At 38.1% G+C, this 21315-nt stretch overlaps 1 protein-coding gene across 11 annotated transcripts in view; it reads right to left on the reverse strand.

Annotated features, from left to right (window-relative positions):
* Positions 1–21315, reverse strand: part of CFAP44 (cilia and flagella associated protein 44) — a 126414-nt gene that overhangs the window by 91192 nt on the left and 13907 nt on the right. For all 11 annotated transcript variants that reach the window (XR_007407875.1, XM_049105150.1, XM_049105153.1 and 8 more), the window contains exons 5-11: positions 18077–18239; positions 13972–14074; positions 8531–8747; positions 6684–6798; positions 2590–2754; positions 514–669; positions 63–110 (exon numbers count right to left, since the gene is read on the reverse strand). Coding sequence is in view for 10 of the 11 variants with exons in the window: in XM_049105150.1 (XP_048961107.1) it covers positions 63–110; positions 514–669; positions 2590–2754; positions 6684–6798; positions 8531–8747; positions 13972–14074; positions 18077–18239 (967 nt within the window). In the remaining variant the exon portion in view is untranslated. The remainder of the gene's footprint in view (positions 1–62; positions 111–513; positions 670–2589; positions 2755–6683; positions 6799–8530; positions 8748–13971; positions 14075–18076; positions 18240–21315) is intronic.

The following is a 21315-nucleotide window of genomic DNA, read 5'->3' on the forward strand; positions in this document are numbered from 1 at the left end:
AAGGAGAATAATAGACCTTTGTTATAAAAATTAGGGAAAAATAAGAAAAATGGACAACTTACAATATTTGAAAAACTAAGGTCAAGCTTCCATATGGCTCCACTGGCATCCTAAAAAATTAAATACCTAATATTAGTTTATTATTTTTAACTTATATCAAATGAAAGGAATTTTATTCCCGTGATTTAAAGGAAAACAATAATACCAAGAGCTTACATGTTTTAAAGTATGATTGAAATTTAACAAAAGCAACTTCTATATATATATATATTAGAATACACAATAAATGAAACATATTCATAATACATGTAGTCAATTTAATATAATAAGAATGCTAATTGGTTTTCTGTGTATCAAATATAGGTCAACTAAATACCAAAATTCAGGTATTCCTGGTTGACATATCAATAGTAGTCTTAATAGTAAAATGGACTTACAGTCACAATAAATGTTATTATTTTAATTTTATGTCCAGGTAACTTAAAAGAGCCAAGAGACAAGAACACAACTTACCTGAGCCAACCAAAAGTTACTTCCAATTTCATTCATTTTTATCATAGAGAAGAGTTTGACATTCTTGCCTACTTGAAGCTCATTAATGGGCTCGATCTCTAACAATCCAGTCTCATCAATAGAATCAGCAGTGTCTACTGTCTCAAAATCCCAGATCTTATAAATAAAGAAGATACTTTAAATCAATAATTTCTGAATTTATATTTTCTATAAGAAAAGGCCCTGATTTTTTCCCCCAAAAGTTGTTTCTTCTTGTTTCATGCAAATCAGTGAGTTGGTGTAATGAGAACACCAGCCAAAATATGTCCCCTGAGATATTGCTCCCAACTATGGGGATAACAAATTTCCTTTGTATGTACAGAGATTAGTGAGAAAATACAGCCTAGTAAGAATTCTAATTTGCCTAAAGTAAACGTTATGTCAAGGTATCTGTCAGGTCTTTCTGCATATAAAGTGTCTGTAAGGAGTAAATGGTTCAGTTGTTCAGGGAGACACTATAATGAGCCCTGTTTTGATTTTACCAGTGGGCCCCTGGAAAGGGGAAATGGGCCTTCTTAATGATTCAACATGAATCATTCAACATTTCTCTGCTTCTTCATTATAAGCAGAGAAAATGGATGTAGATGAGGTCCTTTATGAGAAAATGTGTCTCGTTCTTGATTTAGACTGTACCATTCAGGTAAGGATTGTTGTTCCAGGACAAGAGAAGAAAATGCTATGGGAAGCGTGAAGAAGCACAATTTCACAAGGCAAAGAGATTGAGAAGGACTTCCTCTGTGAAGTGCTAAAGCCCACCCTGGATGGATCAATTAGCACACCCCACCCTGTTAACCCAGACTCAGTAACTCAGCCTTTGGGGAGGGTTGGTGTTATCCCATAGACTAGCCTCATGGGGAAGAAGCCCAGATCATAGACTGGACTATTCCTGGGAGTTGGGGTAAGTTTTTCCTAAAGGATTAGATGTAGAGATTTACTTTGTAAAAGACTAAAGAGATTAGCGTGAAATTTTTAAAAGAAGTCAGTTTAGAAATTAGTGCTTTCATGAAGGGACCCTCTGTGAAGTATTTAACTTCTTTTCTCTTGAGGTTTCCTTCCAGTTGGTATTTTGACATTTTGGGGTGGTATATATCTTAGAAGAATAGCGAATATACTAGGACAAACAAAAGGACATAAACATTTCCCAGAACAGTAAGTAGTATCTAACAAAATAATTTTAATATGGTAAATGTAAAAAAAAAATGTATACATGGTCTCAAAAAGCCAATGGCAAGAAGACAGCCTGGGAGAGAGATGGCTTAAATAGTGTATTAGACATCATAAGCTCAGTAGGGATCAACAGAATGACCAGACTATTTTTAAAAATATAGTCTTACCTCTCAGAACAATACTTCCTATAGAATGCCCAGAGAATATTACCACTTTCTTATGAAAAGTGCTAGTAGGAATATGTACCATGAGGACCACGAGGCAAATCACCAGCCTCCAGGTTTGCCAGCAACAGCAGGGTATGTATATATGAATGTGGGGGACAACCAGGAGCACTTAGATGCTGAAGCAGGGTTCCAGCTTAGCCCACACTATGGACAGGACAGTGTCCATAGGTGAGGACAAGTGAGCTCACCAGTGTCAGGAGCAAGGAAAGGAGAGCATCCACGGGCAAACCCTATCAGCTCACTTTTGAGCATATTTCTAATTGATAACCTCAAAAATAAGAAATGTTTGGCACCTTGGCTAGAAAACTCCCCATTCATACTGTGTATTTTGAAAGGTCATCTGTATCCACAGCTTATATTCTGTTAAAATAGGTTTTCATGTTCTGAAACTACTATTTCAACAACAGAATCAAAACAACAAAATGTCCCCTCAGAAAATGCACGGCTAAGATGTTGTAAATTAATTTTGACTCAAATTTAAATATTTACCACAAGGAAAGCATTATTTAAAATGGATTGGCCTGGGAGCAAATGACTCCTCATCTCTTTCATAAAGTGACCTTTGTGAGAAAGAAAAATCTGATCAAACCAACAGGGAAGGTTTTGATGTGGGTGCTACTGACCAAGCGTCAAGAAAACTTACCCTAATACATCCATCTGCCCCAATGGTGATAACTTCACCCTCATCCAGCACTATTTGGTTAATGGGACCCTGATGACAAGACTTCCTTGCAGCTCGACAGAGCTCAACTTTGATGAGGCCGCCTTCCCACAACAGCATGTTGCCCCACTCTGACCCAGAGAGCACCTGGCAGGTATGCGGAAAGGAAGGAATGTTCATTAAATCAGACAAACGTGGATATTTATGCCTCAAATAGCAGGTGAGAATTGTTTTTAAAGAGCATATCTCTTGATTATAAAAGTAAAAAAAATAAATATAGAAAAATAAGAAACCTAGAAATAAAAATTCATTACTTGAGAAAAAAAAATCACTAATCACGTTTGAATGTATTTCCTGGCATGATATGAAATCCCAGCATAGTTTACATCATTGTGATTAGGCTGTACACTGCTGGTAATTTTTCAAATATAACTGTAATAGCTTCCTTTGTACATCTCTTAAAGCCACAATCCAGTAACAGAATTACCAGGTCAAAAATTAGAGACGTGTTTAAAAACTTGATAGGCGACAGTCTACTTTTTAAGAGTGATCATATCAAATGTCACAGGATGTTTAAAATATTATGAGGCCATTAGTGAACTCAGAAGATTATAGCATAATACTATCCAGTTTCAAACAAGAATAATCACCTGGGACCAGCTCCTATTAATCCATTTAATCCAGCGCTTCCCCGAGTATGTACCACCAAACACTAGTTCTTAGGTGGCTTAACTGGTATTAGATAATAAGCCATACTAATTAAGTATTGACTCTGCCAAGTGCTGCTTGAGCATTTTACATACATTATTTAATCCTAAGAACCCATATGAAGGGGTACATTTATTGGGGGTACTAAGTACAGTTACACAGGTTGGGCACTTTACTTTCCCGGAAAAGACAGTTATCCTCACTCACACAAAGGAATCATATGGGCCAATAGGAGCCCCAAGTATTATTATTCCCATTTTACAAAGGGGAACGCTGAACAGAACAGTTAAGTAGCTTGCACAAAGTACCCATAGCAGTCAGGATTTGAAACCAGGAACCCTGGCTCGAAAGTTCCTGTCCTAACATGCCTCACAAGGCCTATGCTTGGATAAACAAAAATCAAACAAGTTTCTTATCTCTAGGACCCCTAGGAAACTTTAACATAGAAGTGTCCATTGGAAATCACTGAGAGGAATTCCTAGATACAAAGGAATTTGACCCAGGAAGTCCTATTTCCACAGAGCTTCTGTGTAGGCTAATATTCTTTGGGCAGCTCCGATCTAATTCTTTTCTGCTGGCTCCAGGATTCCGCATCCCATGTCCTTCATCTAGACTAATTTGCTCAGTCTTTCTGTCTCCCCAGTCTACTCATCCTATCCATTCTACCTATTTCACCTACTATTAGACCTCAGCTCACTTTTGATAGTCTTTATTTAGACTTGCTTTCTTCCATCCAGTGACAAAACCACCCAAAGCCACCATCTGGCAGGCAGGCTGGTCCTTCTGAAAGGTCACTCGCGTCTAGCTTTCTTTTTCCTTTTGTCCTTAATAATGAAATGAAAGTAACATCTTCCTTCTTGGCTTATCTCCTTGACTCCAGATTTCCCTTCCCCCAATTTGTTTGGCATTTTTGTGACCCTATTGATATACAACTTCATTTGCAACTCTACTCTTCCGATGTGTAATAGCTCTGCCCAGCTGTTAAAATGCCTTATACATAGGGCCCAACTCTACTTCTCAACCTAATTTCCCACCCTTTCCCAACATGAATGTTCTTCCCTAAGTAGCCCTCCAAATATAGGATATTTATTCCTAACTCTAAACATTTCCTTTTTAAAAGGAAAAGGCATCTCTCTTTTTATTTTTAATTCAATTTAATTTTTTTTTTGGCGTCTCTCTTTTTAAAATGGCTTCTTTTCTCCCCTACATATACACAAACCCTACTAAACCTGTTAAAGATAGATCTTGTGACATGTTTTGTTGTGTTTTCTTTAAAGATTTTATTTATTTATTTATTTATTTGAGATATAGAGAGCAGGGGGGGAGGAGAGGGAAAGGAGATAATCTCCAGCACACTCTACACGGAGCACAGAGCTGGATCCGAGGCTCAATCCAGGGACCCTGAGATCATGCCAAGAGCTGAAACCAAGAGTCAGATGCTAAATTGACTGAGCCACCCAGGCGCCCCATGTGGTATGTTTTTCATAATCTTTATATCTGCTTAATTCTTATGGTATTTAGAATTTGAAGCTAAAATGATCTATGATCATTTTATAGGTTTGGGTATATATTTAACAGCATCCAAAGTTTTTTATTCTTTGTATACAACATGATTCCAAAGTGAGAATATCTACTAGGTAAATGACTAGTCCATTTGGTTCCTCAAAGTAATATTTGTATGCTGGCATTTACTTATAACTGAGATGTTCACAAGTAATACTATATAACTTTTCCTGAAAAGAAGCCAAATACACGTTGAAGCAAATGGTGGGTATTTGTCATTTCTAATAGCTGAGTAATATTCCATTGTATACATAAACCACATCTTCTTTATCCATTCATCTTTCATTTGCTTCAACGTGGATGGAACTGGAGGGTATTATGCCGAGTGAAGTAAGTCAGTTGGAGAAGGACAAACATTATATGTTCTCATTCATTTGGGGAATATAAATAATAGTGAAAGGGAATATAAGGGAAGGGAGAAGAAATGTGTGGGAAATATCAGAAAGGGAGACAGAACGTAAAGACTGCTAACTCTGGGAAACGAACTAGGGGTGGTAGAAGGGGAGGAGGGCAGGGGTGGGAGTGAATGGGTGACGGGCACTGGGTGTTATTCTGTATGTTAGTAAATTGAACACCAATAAAAAATAAATTAAAAAAAAGAAGCCACATACAATATTAATGGAAAACTGATCCATTATTGAATCCATTAGTGGAAAATTGATCCAATATTAATGGAAAACTCATCCATCCATGAGCAATATGCCCATAAATTTTGTAAGAGGAAGAGAGAAAATAGACTAACAGTGTCGGAGAAGGACAAACATTATATGTTCTCATTCATTTGGGGAATATAAATAATAGTGAAAGGGAATAGAAGGGAAGGGAGAAGAAATGTGTGGGAAATATCAGGAAGGGAGACAGAACATAGAGACTCCTAACTCTGGGAAACAAACTAGGGGTGGTAAAAGGGGAGGAGGACGGGTGGTGGGAGTCAATGGGTGACGGGCACTGGGGGTTATTCTGTATGTTGGTAAATTGAACACCAATAAAAAACAAATTAAAAAAATTAAAAAAAGAATAAACTAGGAGATTAAAGTCGCAGTGCATCTGTAGGCACCATTGTAAAGTAGCTCAATCTCCCTAAATAATAATCTGACAATAAAAACAAAAGCCACAAGATTGTATACAACCCTTGAGCCAGTAAGTCCTCTTGGAGCATCATGACAAAAGAGGAGGGAAAGATAAACCTTATAAACACTGCAACTCCATGACATAATAGAAAGTGACAATATGTCACTATGTCAGTATATTAAAAAGGTTACATACTTTATATATATGTGTATGATATTTAGTAAACACAAAACAATGACATTAACATGTGGATTATGACAATTCCCTGGAACTAAATTAAAATTGATCATCTGAAGAGGCAAAATTAAATGTCCACCATATTTACAATTATAGTCTCCATTATTACTAACATTGGCAGTGCTTTTTAGCTTTCCTCTTGTGTTTTTTAAAATTTTGATTATTGAAGTTCGATTTGCCAACATATAGTGTGACACCCAGTGCTCATCCTGTCAAGTGTCCACCTCAGTTTTTTTTTTTAAGATTTTATTTATTCATGAGAGACACAGAGAGAGAGAGAGAGGCAGAGACACAGGCAGAGGGAGAGGCAGGCTCCCCTCAGGGAGCCCGATGTGGGACTCAATCCTGGGATGTGGGATCACGACCTGAGCCAAAGGCAGACGCTCAACCGCTGAGCCACCCAGCTATCCCTGGCAGTGCTTTTTAGAATGTCTAATGTGTTTTCATATATTTTTTTGAAAACAATTTTACTATTATACAATAGTGGCTATACTCACTTTCCCATCTGGGAGCTCCATGTAACCCTCTATATCCGTTGTGGCTGTTTTGCCAAATCGACCCAATGAACCCTGAAGCTTGAGACCAGTGAATGTTAGAGCTATTTCCCAGAACCTGAAAATAAATAAGAAAGAGACTGGATGTACCTCTAAGAGGCTTTATTTATTTTTATTATCACCCAAATATTTTCATATTTCAGAATCACATTTGTTATTTCATTTATTCATTCACCTAACTAATATGTATCAAGTATCAACTATCTGTCAGGCAAAGTTCTAGGCAATATGAACTCAGAATTGAGCAAAACAGACAAAATAAAATCCTGCCTTTGTGGAGATTTAATCTTAGAGTCATGTTGTCCTATGCAGCTGACCCTAGACAAGTTTGACTGTTTTAATTTAGAATTAACATAATTAACACTAAATCAAATTTAAAACTCAGTGTTTCAGTCAGACCAGCCATTTTCAAGTATTCAATAGCTCTGTGTAGCTAGTATCTACTAGATTGGACAACATAGAACATTTCCATATGGGCAGAAAGTTGTTCTATAGTACCATTTTAGATGGAAAAGTTTTTTTAATTCTAACTTACTTGCTATGTAACTTAAGAATGATTTTCTTAATAACACTGTGCCCTCATTTTCTCATGTATAAAATGGGAATATTAGTAGCATCTACCTCATAAAATTGTTGAAAAACTCCTAGAACAGAGCCTTGCACATTAAAGCAATGAATAAATGTTTGTTATTACTAACATTTCTTATTAATAGTCTAAGCAAATGAACAGATGATGAAAAACATATAGAAAAAAAGAATCTGGCCCTCCAAATACATATAAAACAGATAATGAATGGCATCAACAAGCCAATAGTATGAAGCCAAAAGCTTAAATAGCAAACCTCCTTCTTCAAGGCTATGGTAGGTCCTCTGATCATACATTTCCAAATACTCTGTTTCTTCTGTAGCACTTCACTCATGAAATTACTCTCTTTCTAGCTCTCTCTCCAAAGATACAGTGCAAAGAAAATATGCACGTTATTAAATGATGGGAAAATGTAAAGAATTGGACATTTTTAGCCTATAGCTAGCAGAAGATTACTTGAGATTTCCCCCAAATTTCCATTTTAAAATTTGTTCAATTAATCTATATTTCTAGTGAATGAATAAGAAGAGAACCAGGTTTAAATCCGAAGAAGGGAAACTCAGGATAAAAATGTCTTTCTTGAAAAGGACACTGGAAATCTAGTTCTGAACTGCTAAGAGGTGGTGGTAGAAGGTTGTTAAATTAATGCCTAAGACAGGGTAGAATGAAGACAGAAAAGGACAAAATCATTCCATCCTGGAAGGTAGAGCTGTGTATGTTAGAGTGAAAAGGACATGGAATTTAGAGCTAGAGACTTGAGATCAAGAGTAGGCTCTGTTACAATTTAGTATTGAGGGTCCTGCATTAGGAATGATTGCCATAATTCTTGTTTTACAGATGAAGACTAGATTCAGAGATGTCGAAATGACTTATCCATCATACAATACTGATACCACAAATGTAACGGTGGATCTGAAAACTCAATATTCCATGTTAGTAAGAGTTATACAAACCCTTTTAGGTGCTAAAGCCTATATGAAGGCAGCAGGCAATATTTAAAAGTTATTCTTTTTATCTATACTGTTTTCAGTAATAAAAACCCCATATCCAATTAGAAAAGCAGCACTACAGTTAGTTTTGAAGATAACACATTTAAAAATTATCCTAATGTTAACATAAGCACAAATGTCTCCAGCTGGCCAATCCCCTTAGACAATATCCTTAATGATAATGAACCAGCACCTGTACCAGTCACACAACCTACTTGATGTGGCCTGATCCCGCTGTAGTAAGCTGCTCATCATCTTCAGGATTGAAGGTAACCTTAAAAACTTCCTGGGAAAAAGCTTTTGTCTTCAGTATGGGCTGTTCTTCTTTCCAATTCCAGATGATCAGTGTGTGATCGGGGTTGCTGCCAACAGAGGCTAGCAAGGTACCATCATAGTTAAAATCCACATAAGCATAGGCCAGCTCAGTCCCATCTGAAAGGATGAATGGGAGTCTAATGGACAAAGGCAACATTTATTTCATTTTCAATTTTTTTTTTTAAAAAAAGGAGAGAAAGAGAGCAAGCGAGCATCCTTGGTTATAAGTACTGATGAAAGAATGCCAAGAGTCCCCAAAGAAACAAAACAAAATCCTGCATCACTCTTGGCTTTAAAATGAATTACAGGACATGATGAGGGAGAATGAAGAAATCTTAGTCACACTTTACATGAGAAAAACACCGAGAATACATTTCATTTTATGAAGTGGAGGAGGGGATAGAAAATCATGTTAGATGGCAGAAAGAAGTCAATCTGTAATTTAAAATTTGCCACTGAAAAATTCATCAAATAAAAATCGAGGACTTCAGGTTTGTGGTTATGCATGTAAGGAGTTTGGAAGTCACTATTCCATAACAACAAATAAAAAGCTGAACACACTAAAAAATCAACAACTCTCCTTGGATTCATAAGTGAGGGAAGGACACTGGAAATACTGACAAGTGAGGTGTATTTGCGACTTACCACATCAGGAACTCCCAACTGGAAACAGCCAAGGGTAATAAAACCTGAACATTTATAAATTTTTTTTTATTTATGTTAGTCACAGAGAGAGAGAGAGAGAGAGAGAGGCAGAGACATAGGCAGAAGCAGGCTCCATGCACCGGGAGCCCGACGTGGGATTCGATCCCGGGTCTCCAAGATCGCGCCCTGGGCCAAAGGCAGGCGCCAAACCACTGGGCCACCCAGGGATCCCTAAAACCTGAACACTTATAACTGATGAATTGCTGGAGGTTCAGCATGGACAAGTCTGAGAGTTAAAAACTCCAGGGGTACCCAGTCAAGGTAGCCCCAACAATATTGTGAGATCTATCCCCAGGAGCTTGACCAGGTTCCCACAGTAAATACCTGGAAAATGCTTCAGACTTTCAGTAGGGAGAGAGGAAAAGGAACCATCTTGAAATACACCAGAACGCTCAGTTCTTCTTAATAAGGCCTGCCCTCAGGAAAAACTAGTTAACCAGGGCCTAACTAACCTGGGGAAAGAAATACCCAACTTCAGCCCCCTCTAGCCAACCTGTCTCAACCAATAAAGAGATAACTACTGAGAAACAACTGTGACATTCACTCCAGAGGAAGAGACTCACTCAAAATTTGAGAACTAATCATGGAACTAAGAAATACTAACCCTCCCCCGACCCCTTACCACCAAGTTATAAGCAATTATAACTCTACAGCAATTATTTTTACCCACTACACCAGGTCTGGCTATCAAGGAAATATTACAAAGCAAACCAAAAGGAAGGAAACACAATTTGAAGAGACAGAACAAGCATCAGAACCAGATAGCACAGATGTTGGAATTATCAGACTGGGAATTTAAAACAACTGTGATTAATATGCTAAGGGCTCTAATGAATAAAGTAGACAATATGCAAGAACATATGAGCAATGTAAACAGAGAAATGGAAATCCTAAGAAAGAACCAAAAGGAAATCCTAGAGGTAAGAAAACATTATAAAAGAAATGAAAAATGTCTTTGGTGGGCTCATTAGTAAACTGACCACATCTGAGGAAATAATCTCTGAACTACAGAATACATCAATAGAATCTTCTGAAAACTGAAGAGCAAAGAGAACAAAGACTGATAAAAACAGAACAAAATATCTAAGAACTATGGAACAACTACAAAAAGGTGTAATGTGTGAAATAAGTCAATCGGAGAAGGACAAACATTATATGGTCTTATTCATTTGGGGAATATAAAAAAATAGTGAAAGGGAATAAAGGGGAAAGGAGAAATAATGAGTTGGAAATATCAGAAAGGGAGACAGAACATGAAAGACTCCTAACTCTGGGAAACGAACTAGGGGTGGTGGAAGGGGGGTGGGGGTGAATGGTGACGGGCACTGAGGGGGGCACTTGACGGGATGAGCACTGGGTGTTATTCTATATGTTGGCAAATTGAACACCAATAAAAAATAAATTTATAAAAAAGTGTAATGTATGTGTAATGGGAATATCAAAAGGAGAAGGAGAAAGGAACAGAAGAAATATTTAAAACAGTAACGACTGAGAATTTCCCTCAAATTAATATCAGGCAGCAAACCACAGATCCAGGAAGCTCAGAGAACACCAACTAGAATAGTGCCCAGAAAACTACAGAAAAATGAAGATAAAGGAAGAACTCCTGCAAAAAGCCGGGGGCGAGGGGAAACACCTTATTTAGAGAAGAATGAAGAATTATATCCAACTTCTCATCAGAAACCATATAAGCAAGAAGAATGGACTGAGATATCTAAAGAAAAGGAAGCGGGGAGAAGAAACCCCACCTACCTAGGATTCTGCACCTTGTGAAATTATCCTTCAAAAGTGAGTTACAGACTTTCTCAAACATTGAAGCAATTTGTTGCCAGGAGACCTGCTTTGCTGGAAATGTTAAAAAAAAAAAGTGGAAGGGGAGGTGGGTGGGGGGTGGGGGTGACTGGGTGACGGGCACTGAGGGGGGCACTTGATGGGATGAGCACTGGGTGTTATTCTATATGTTGGCAAATTGAACACCAATAAAAAATAAATTTATATTAAAAAAAAGTTCTCCAAACAGAAAGGTCAAATACTCAGATCTACATAAAGGGATGAAGAACACTTTTATTTTTCTTATTCTTAATTGATATTACAAATAACAGTTTGTTGAAGAGAAAACTACAGAACAGTAGCTTTCGTGAACACAGATGCAAGAATCCTCAACAAAATATTAGCAAATTGAATCTAAAAATGTGCAAGAACAATTAGATTATTATTTGGTGGGTATCAACAGCTGATTCTAAGGTTCATATAGACAGGCAAAAGACCCAGGGTAGTCAACATAATATTAAGTGAAAAGAACAAAGTTGGACTGATAATATCTGACTTCAAAACTTCCTATAAAGACAGTGTAACACTGGGGAAAGAAAAGATAAATAAATAAATGGAACAGAATAGAAATCCCAAAAATAGGCCTACAGGATTATGGTCAACTGATCTTTGACAAAAGAATAAAGGCAATATAACAGAGCAAAGACAGTCTCTTCAGTAAATGGTGCTGGGACAACTGGACAACCATAGGCAACAAATATGCAAACAACAAACAAATTAATGTAGACATAGACCTTATACCTTTCACAAAAATCCAAAATGGATCATAGGCCTCAACATAAAATGCAAAAACGTAAAACTCCCAGCACATAGAAGAAAACCTAGGTAACCTCAGGTGTGGTGATGACTTTTTTCGATTCCACACTGAAGGCAGGATCCACGAAAGAAATCATTGATAAGCCAAACTTCATTAAAATAAAAAACTCCTCTAGGAAGGGCAAGGTCAAGAAAATGACAAAACAAGGCTACAAAGTGGGAGAAAATATTTGCAAAAGGCATATGCAATAAAGGACTGTTACCCAAAATATACAAAGAACTCTTAACACTCAACAATAAATATGAACAACTCAATCACAAAATGGGCCAAAGACCTTAACAGACACCCCCATCAAAAATACGCAGATAATATATAAACATATAAAAAGCTGCACCACATCCTATGTCATCAGGGAAACACAAATTTAAAAACTGAGATACCACTACCCACCTGTTCAGAATGGCCAAAATCCAAGTCACTAACAACACCGAATGCTGGTGAGGATGGGGAGTAATGGGAACTCTCACTCGCTGCTGGTAGGAATGCAAAATGGTGCAGCCACTTTGGAAGACAGTTTGGCAGCTTCTAACAAAACTAAACATACCCTTACCATAGGCTCCAGTAATTATGTTCTGTGGTATATACCCAAAGTAGTTGAAAATTTACGTTCACACAAAAACCTGTATTCAGTTGGTTACTGCAGCTTTATTAATAATTGTCAAAATTTGGAAACAACTAAGACGCCCTTCAATATGCAGATGAATACCTTAAACTGTGGTACATCCAGACAACAGAATAGTTGAAAATGGGCTACCAAGCCATGCAAAGACAGGGAGGAACTTTAGAGGCATATCTTTTTTTTTTTTTTTTAAGATTCCATTTATTTATTCATGAGAGACACAGAGAGCAAAGCAGAGACACAGACAGAGGGAGAAGCAGGCTCCCCTCAGGTAGCCCGGTGCGGTACTCCATCCCAACATCATGAGCCCTGAGTGGAAGGCAGACACCCAACCACTGAGCTACCTAGGCGTCCCTAAATGCATATTCCTAAGTGAAAGAAGCCAACCTGCGAAGGCTACACACTCTATGATTCCAACTATAAGACATTCTGGAAAAGGCAAAACTGTGGGGACAATAAAAAGCTCGATGGCTGCCAGTGTGGGGGCAGTCATGAATAGGCTGAGCACAGAGGATTTTTTAGGGCAGTGAAAATACACTGTATGAGATTATAATGATGGGTATACATCCTTGTACATTTATCTAAACCTCTAGAATACAACATCAAGGGTAAACCCCAGGGGACATGTGCACTTTGAAGGACTGTGATGTACTGAGACTGGTCCTCAGTGAAAAATGGACCTCGTAGTGATGTTGATATTGGAGAACATTATGCACATGTGGTGAGAAGAGGACTATGGGAAATCTCTGAATATTCTTTTCAATTTTAATGTAAATCTAAAACTGCTCTGAAAAGTAATCTGTTTAGGGCACCTGGGTGGTTCAGTAATTTAAGTGTCTGCCTTCGGCTTAGGTCATGATTCCAGAGTCCCGGGATCAAGCCAAACATTGGGCTCCCCTGCTCAGCAGGGAGTCTGATTCTCTCTCTCCCTCCACTCCTTCTCTTGCTCTCTCCAATAAATAAATAAAATCTTAAAAAAAAAAAGTCTGCTTAAAAAACTAACTCCTAAAATTAATTATATGGAAAACAAAATTGTAAAAGAACTGCAGTGATTAATTTTAGGTGTGGTTATTTTAATCTGGGTGGGCTTCATTCAATCAGTTGAAAGTCCTTAAAAGCAAAACTGAGGTTTCCCTGAGGAAGATGAAATTCTATCTGAACATGTAGCATCAACCCCAGCCCAAGAATGTCCAGCCTGCTGGCCAGCCCTACAAACCTCAGACCTGCCAGCCGCCACCCACAAGTGCATAAGCCAATTCCCTTAAATAAATCTCTTGTCTACCTCCTCCTAGTTCTGTGTCTTTGGGAGACCCTCAATGTTGCTAACCTTGAACATGGAATGTTTTAGAGGTTGTATGTACTGGGCTCACCTTGGAGGATCCTGTAGGGCCTCAAAGAAGGATATTCATAGATGATAATCTTTGGGAAAACTCCTTTTTCAGCTACAGTGAAGTAAGTTTTATCAGGATGAACCTACAAGAAGTAAAATCTCAAGTAGTAAAAGGAGGGTTTTCTCATAAACGGTGCTAAGAATGCAGAATTTATAATCTGTGATTTTATAATCGATTAGGATCCACTCTAATAGGAAACTAAAAATTAGGCATCTGAGAAGAACTTGGTGTTGGATGTGATTTACGTAGAAATCTAGGGGAATACTCATTTTAAGTTTTGCTGTTGTTATCTCTACCTCTACCTTTTTAATTGCCATCAGAAGAGCTAGACTAGTGGTTCTCAATTGTTAGCATCCATCAGAACCATGGTGGGGGGGGGTGCTTATTAAGCCACAGAAGGCAAACCCTACTAGCAGAGATTCTGACAGTACATCAGGACTGGGCCCCCCAAATTTGCACTTATATCTCTAACAAGTTCCAGGTGATGCCGATGCTGCCAGCCCCGGGAACACTCTTTGACAACAAAGTTAGATGAATTGTTTACCCTCCACATATGAACCAGTCTAAATTGTTGTACAGAAAAAAATTCATGTTTGCAGAATAGGTTACATCTCAGTTTAAAAAAAAAATTTCACCTTGGGCAAATTTACCACCAGTGGATATAAACTTACTAGAAGTGACAAAGCTACAATATTTCCAAGCCAGATGCAGAGGAAAATATAGTAAAAATGTCCTGGGTAAACTATTTGTGTCAGTATTTCAAGTGATAGCGGTTTATAACTGTTGTAGAATTCTATGTTTCTTCCTGCTATTTTTGTTCATTGATAAGCCAATGTGCAGGAAGAGTAAATGGAGAGCCTAAAAATAAAAAGAGGCTGTCATAAAAATAAACTAAGACACAAATTGTGCTTTATAAACTTCTATTTTCAGTTACCATTTTGCTACTCCTGATTTGCTACCTGTGGAAGAGGAGTTTCCTCAGGGGATACAGACTGCACTGTGGTTTTGGTACCCGAGATACCATTGTAGCTTTTTTTCTTCTTCCCGCACATGGGGCCATAAGACCCATAATAAGCCATCTTTCTGCTGAGCCCTCTTCCATTCAAGTAGACACCCATCACTTTAACTTGAAAGAAGCTTGGGTTTATAGAATGGACATTCGATGAGAGAATAACACTTATTGCCTGCTTATTATGTGCCCCCTGACACTGTGTAAGTTTTATATGAATTAATTCCCTTAAATCTTACATCAGCCTTGTGAGTTCGGATTCCATTATCATTCCCACCATATCGATGAGGAAATAGGCACAGAGAGGTGAAATAACTTGAAGTCATACAGCTGGCAAATATGAGAAGTAGGATTCAAGCCAGGTGTTGGAGCCAAGGAGAAAGTGGAATTTAAAAATAGGAGCTACATAGGACTTAGGGGGAAACAGGTTACGACTACATCTTTCCAGAGGCTCATTTACAGAAGAATATTGGGAAGGACATGTGGTCACGGAAATCTGGATGGGAATTCAGGCAAATCTTTTACCCCCTAGGTCTTGTCTACAATGAGTGAAAAAGTTTCGGCCCTTTCAGGTCAGAAGCTCTGTGCAGTTGAGGTTGGTGTTTTATTTTTAGTGGAGACCTGGAACCAAAGAAGCATTGACTTTATACTCAACATACAGATTCACCCGATCTTTTCTGAAAGATAGTTGATTTACCCCTAAGACACATTTCTCACAGGCTTCTGATTGCCTTGCAAGAGCACTTCTCACCTACAAACAGATAACAGTTTCAGGAAAAAAATGAAGTGATAAGGACAGTTAAGGAAAGGCCCTAGCCACTATCCAGGTGCTGACAGCTCTAGCACACATGGAGAAAAAAACCATGGACATACAACTGCCCAGAGTCCAGGAGGGTGAGGATTAGGATTAGCATTCTTGACCACAGTACACCTCTACTTACCGACCTCAGACCAAATTATTGTATAACAAAATAGAAATTTCAAAACTACCATTGGCCATAAAGTGAGAGAAAAAGATGTGATAGTTACCTGTTTCTCAGTACTCTGCAGGTAATGTGGATCTCAGGGCTCACGATGCCTCAGGGTGGCCCCTCACTGACTTCCCTCCATAGAACCCATGACCCTCACTTTGGGCCTTTGGATATTTGCACATGACCAGTGCCACCATACCATGTATGTATCTACGATTTTGGTTTTTCACTTTTTAAAATGAGTCTTGTCTCTTTAGATGGATTTTCAGCTCTTGGAATTCATAGAGGTCATGAGCCCTTCTTCATTTAAATCCCTGCATGTTCTGAGTACTGTTGGATACACAATGTAATATAATAAATTCCTGTTTGGGTCGCCTGAGTGGCTCAGTTTGGTTGAGCTTCTGACTTCGGCTCAGGTCATGATCTCAGGGGCCTGGGGGCCTAGGATCGAGCCTACATCAGACTCCATGCTCAGCGAGGAGTCTGATTGTCCCTGTTCCCACCCGTACTCTCGCCCTCACCTCTGCCCCACTCCTGCTCTCTCTCTCAAATAAATAAAATGTTAAAATTAATTAATTAATTCCTGTTGAGTATAGGGACTTTATCATGAACACATGCTATGTATAGATAGCTGAACAAGAAAGAAATAATCATGAGACCATCTTCACTCTCCCATTTCACTATATCCTGTTTCCATAGTTGATCTATTTGTGGATCTCAGATTTTCCTTATCTTCTCCATTCCCATTCATGTCCCTGTTCTGCTTATGAGAGCAAGAATCTTCAAAACCTCTCCCCTCACTTCCATTTCTAATCTAAATACCCTACCTGGTCCCATCTAATCTAATCTAAAGTATCTCCCACTACTCTGTGCCAGCTTGGCCCAGTCTCTGTTGGAGCTGCATCAAGGCTTTCTGCTGGAAGCCCTCCACCTCTGCAGGGTGTGGTGATGTGGGCCCTGCACCTTCCAGTTCTGTCTGGCCTGCTCACACCTGGCAGGCAGGCAAGAGCAGGGAAGATTTCTATTTAGATCATGAGCCTTCTAAAAAACCCTTTGTGCATCTGCTCTGGAAGTACTGCTTGTATGAGCCCCAAATCCTGCATATTTGTGCGCCTTTCCCTGTCTCACACAGCCTCATCTAAACAGGCACCCCTCTCATGACTCTAAAGACACAAAGAGTTGTTTCTCAGGTTGTTTTTGGTGAGAGCAGACCTATGGACATCAACTTTTAAGAGCTACAGAGTAAAAAAAAAAAAAAAAAAAAAACAGTCAAAGTTATAAAAACTCAGTTGCGGGGCCAGCTGCTATAGAGAGGTCGAGTAAGCTACAGTTAGGAAGGTATTCTTCAGATTTGGCTACTCAGAGAGCCATTGGTCACTTTAGTAAGGGCAGTTTCAGTAAGGTGGCAGGGAAAAGACAGCAGAAGCTTGGCTTTCAGGGAAGAGTCAGTGGGTACACAGAATGTATGATTAGAGAGGGGCCTTTCAAGATGAGAACAAGTTGATTTGGTGTACTTTTATGCTAAGATGAAAAGTCTAAGGACGTAGAGGCAAATGATACAAGAAAGATGATGACTGGAGGCAGGCACCTGAGAAAGAAGGAAGAAGAGACAACCCCCACCTCACATTCAAGTCCTTTTGTCGACTGCTCAAAATTATTGAATGTACAATCTATGCTTGATCTCCTAACGTTTGGTTCTATAACTACATCTTATCTGGCATTTATCTCTATTTATTATTTGAAATACCATTTATATTATTTATCTGAATATTTTTGCAGAATGGCAACATAGCATTCAACATGAAAACCCTGCATGACTGTGGGAAGCCACTTAGCCTCTATGAGCTCCAGTGTCCTTATCTGCAATATGAGATGATAGCATCATTAGCATAATATTGTTACACTGCACAGAGGTAATGTCGATGAATGGAGTGGTTGTAACTGTTGAATTGAAAATTCCGTAGAATAAGGACATGCATCACATGTAATCCTGCAGGAATACTGCGCATGATATTAGCACCTGACAGCCTGGCTGGTCCACAGAAGAAACAAATACAAAAAAGATAGTGGATTTTTTTTTTTTCCTAAGACATTAACAGCATACCCCAATGACACCAATTCCTCTACCACTGCTACTTCGCAGGTAGATCTGTTCCTTGGTTTTCAAATTCAGAAGGATCAGCTGGTTCCCAGCTATGTACATCACAGTATTGCTGTCCAGAAGTTGTAGATTGGCCCGCTTTTTGCAGTCATAACCAAAGGAATGACTGAGCGAAGATTGTTAAGGAAAAGAAGTGAAATAAAGTAAGCATCCCAAAAAAATAAATAAATAAATAAAGTAAGCATCCAAGATACAGGAAAAGTAATGAAATACATATATTTTTAAAAATCTGTGCCCATTGATAAAGGCTCAGTGTTGAAGTAGTTGAGTTTTACTTTGAAACTCAGAGTTTTTAGTTATTACTAATGCAACTTTGTTTTTAAGTTAGGCGAAAATTCTCATACTCATATTTAGTCGATATCTTAATTTTCCTAAAGAAATCCTCAAAGCAGGTTAATTTTATAAAAGTAGAAGTATTATATAGGCCTCTTCCTTGATGTCGAAAGGTAAGATGTTTAAAATTCTGAAAGAATGTTATGCAATTCTGACACACCCAGTGACAATGGGACTAACATAATAAATCCACATAAATGTACTTGAAATTTAATTCATGTGAACAGATCAAGAAAATGGACAAAATAATATATAGTGTAGAAGTATGTATAACAAATATGCTAACATTTCCTTTCTGAGCTTGTAGTGTGTGTGTGTGTGTGTGTAGGTGTGTAGATGAGTGTGTGTGTACATGCACATTTATGCTATACAGTAAATCTGCACTAATTAAAAATACAGGTTAAAATAATCTATTTTCATAAAACATCCTTTAAATGTACATTATTAGTACATTCAAGTTTAAATTAATATGATATAAATGTAATAATTAAATAAGACTAATCTATAAAAAATAGTTTGCAAAAGAAATATTACCGCATATCTTACGTAGATAGATTTGTATTTTCTAAGAATTCACTGTTGAACACAAAAGTTAAAGGACCATTAGAGAAATCTTTATTTTTTGAGCCCTGATCTAAAATATAAATTCTGATTTTAGAGGATTACCTTTACTTTTAAGTGCATATTTTTAGAGAAAGAAACTATGCAGAGTTTTTAAAAAGAATATCTACAATTGTAAAAAAGAAAAAATTAATTAATGCAATTTAATTGTGAAGTATATACAAATTACAACAAACTAGACATGACTATACCTACCTCATTGCCTAAGAGTTAAATTGAAAAAGAGAGGGCACATTTCAGGGCTTTTGATCTGCTCAAGAAAAAGGAATTTCATCAATTTAATAAAGACATAAATACTTAAAATTGAACGTTATGTAGAAGTACAAATGGATATGTGATCCAAAGATTTTGCAGAAGCTATTCGGGCCTCATGGAAACTATCAGAGATCTCCTGGCAAATAAACAGTGGGAGTCACAGTGTCCTTACCCTCACAAATCCTGGTATGGGGTAGGAGGCTTCACCTATGCTCCTTTTCCCTTTCCCCAAACTGCTATTCTCACCTTTCCTTCCTTCTCTCCTTTCTCTTTTTCCCAGGTGTCAGTGTAACACTTTGGAGGGCTAAAAGCCAGGTCTATGGCTGGGAGAGTAGAAGTAGGCTACCATCTTTTCACTAACTTGGGTGGCAGTTGGGAATCAGATATGTGATCATTTATCTGATATTATCATCTCTAATTTTGGAATTAGGGGTGGGAGCAACTCTCTTTCACTTGCTGCTGCTCTCCAATGCAAAATGGGTTGAGACGGTAACTTCCCAAACTCTTCCCCTTCAAATCACAGCCTGCTTCTTCTCCCAGCTCATCTCTATTTCCTAGAATGTTGAATACAGTGCCTTGAGGCTTACCTAGGCATTCAATAAATGTCTGTTGGACGAATTAGTTAATTAATGTATAGCTAGAGTCTGATGCTTCTCTTTTAACTCCAGAAGACAGTGGCAGCCATTGACCAGACCTTGGAAGATGTTAAATTCTGTTCTGGTGTACCTTCAACTCCTTTCTGTCTTATCCTATTCTCTCTTCTGACTTGAATCTTCTGAATTTCCTATCAGAGACTCAGGGCCTTCACCATGTGTTTGTGGGCATCTAGGACTCTCACTTTAAGATTGCGCTTAAATACATCTTATAGAAATTATGCTATGATTTAGGTGATATTTAATAAATGACATATTTCTTGATTGATTTACAAGACACAAACTCTAAAATTGAAGTAGACTCAGTATAATTACTGAAGTATAAAAGAGTATGCAGGGGATACATGACAGCTGACTTCTCCTTGGAGCTTCTCATAAAGAAATAGAGATTTTATCTATTCCATCCCTGGAGAGCAAGACCTGTCTAATGAGAGATGTTACTGAGAGGCAGCTTTTGATTCAAGGCCTGGAAGACCTAATAATGTAAGCTATCCAAAAATGGGACAAGCGACTTTGTGACTTCCCTGATTTTGAAAGTGTTCACGAAGGGTCTATAGTTTATACAGCTACTCATCCAGTACGAACAGAAGCAATTCATATATCAAGTCAAAAGTCAAGGTCACTCTGATTCTTATTATTTGGAATCTAGGCATATCTCTCTGGTACAGAAACCCCTGTATCCCGGAGCAGCAAGTCCCCAGTGCTGGGGGCTGAAAGAGGGCAACACAATCAAAAGTATCTGGGAAGCTTTTTCACACTACAAGTGCCCAAGTCCTTCTCCGTATGGATATAATGCAGTAGGTCCAGGAACGGTATCAGAGAATGTGTATTTTAGGAAAATCTTCCGAGTGACTCTGATAAGGTACCTCATTTGAAACAACAGGATAGAAGAAAGGCAATAGTCTAACTTTTATCAGCAACTTATCCAAAGACCACATATGCAAAAAAATCCTTAAGAGAAAAAGCTTCAAGTTAAAAGATTCAGGTTGAATTAGTTTTAGTTATACCTGGGATTGAAACGGAAAACTATAATAACATGTTCTATTTTTATATAAAAACCAAAACTGAGTCAGGAAGTACACTGCCCTCCTCTTTAAGCACACCTTGTATAAGAGGCCCGGCAGTGGTTGAGGCCATGTAGTCCTAACCACCACCCATCTGAAACCAAACATATTAAATTGCCAGCCAAGGGCATTAATGGAAATCTTCTCCCAACTATCCCCATCACAAACCAACATTGTACTGTGATCCTAAACCCTTTTGTTGATTTATTCCCACCTTTAAATTTTTTCACAGACTCTTATTCTCCAGACCAATTAA

The sequence above is a fragment of the Canis lupus genome, chromosome 33 (assembly GCF_003254725.2).
Source record: "Canis lupus dingo isolate Sandy chromosome 33, ASM325472v2, whole genome shotgun sequence".
Classification (NCBI taxonomy): domain Eukaryota; kingdom Metazoa; phylum Chordata; class Mammalia; order Carnivora; family Canidae; genus Canis; species Canis lupus.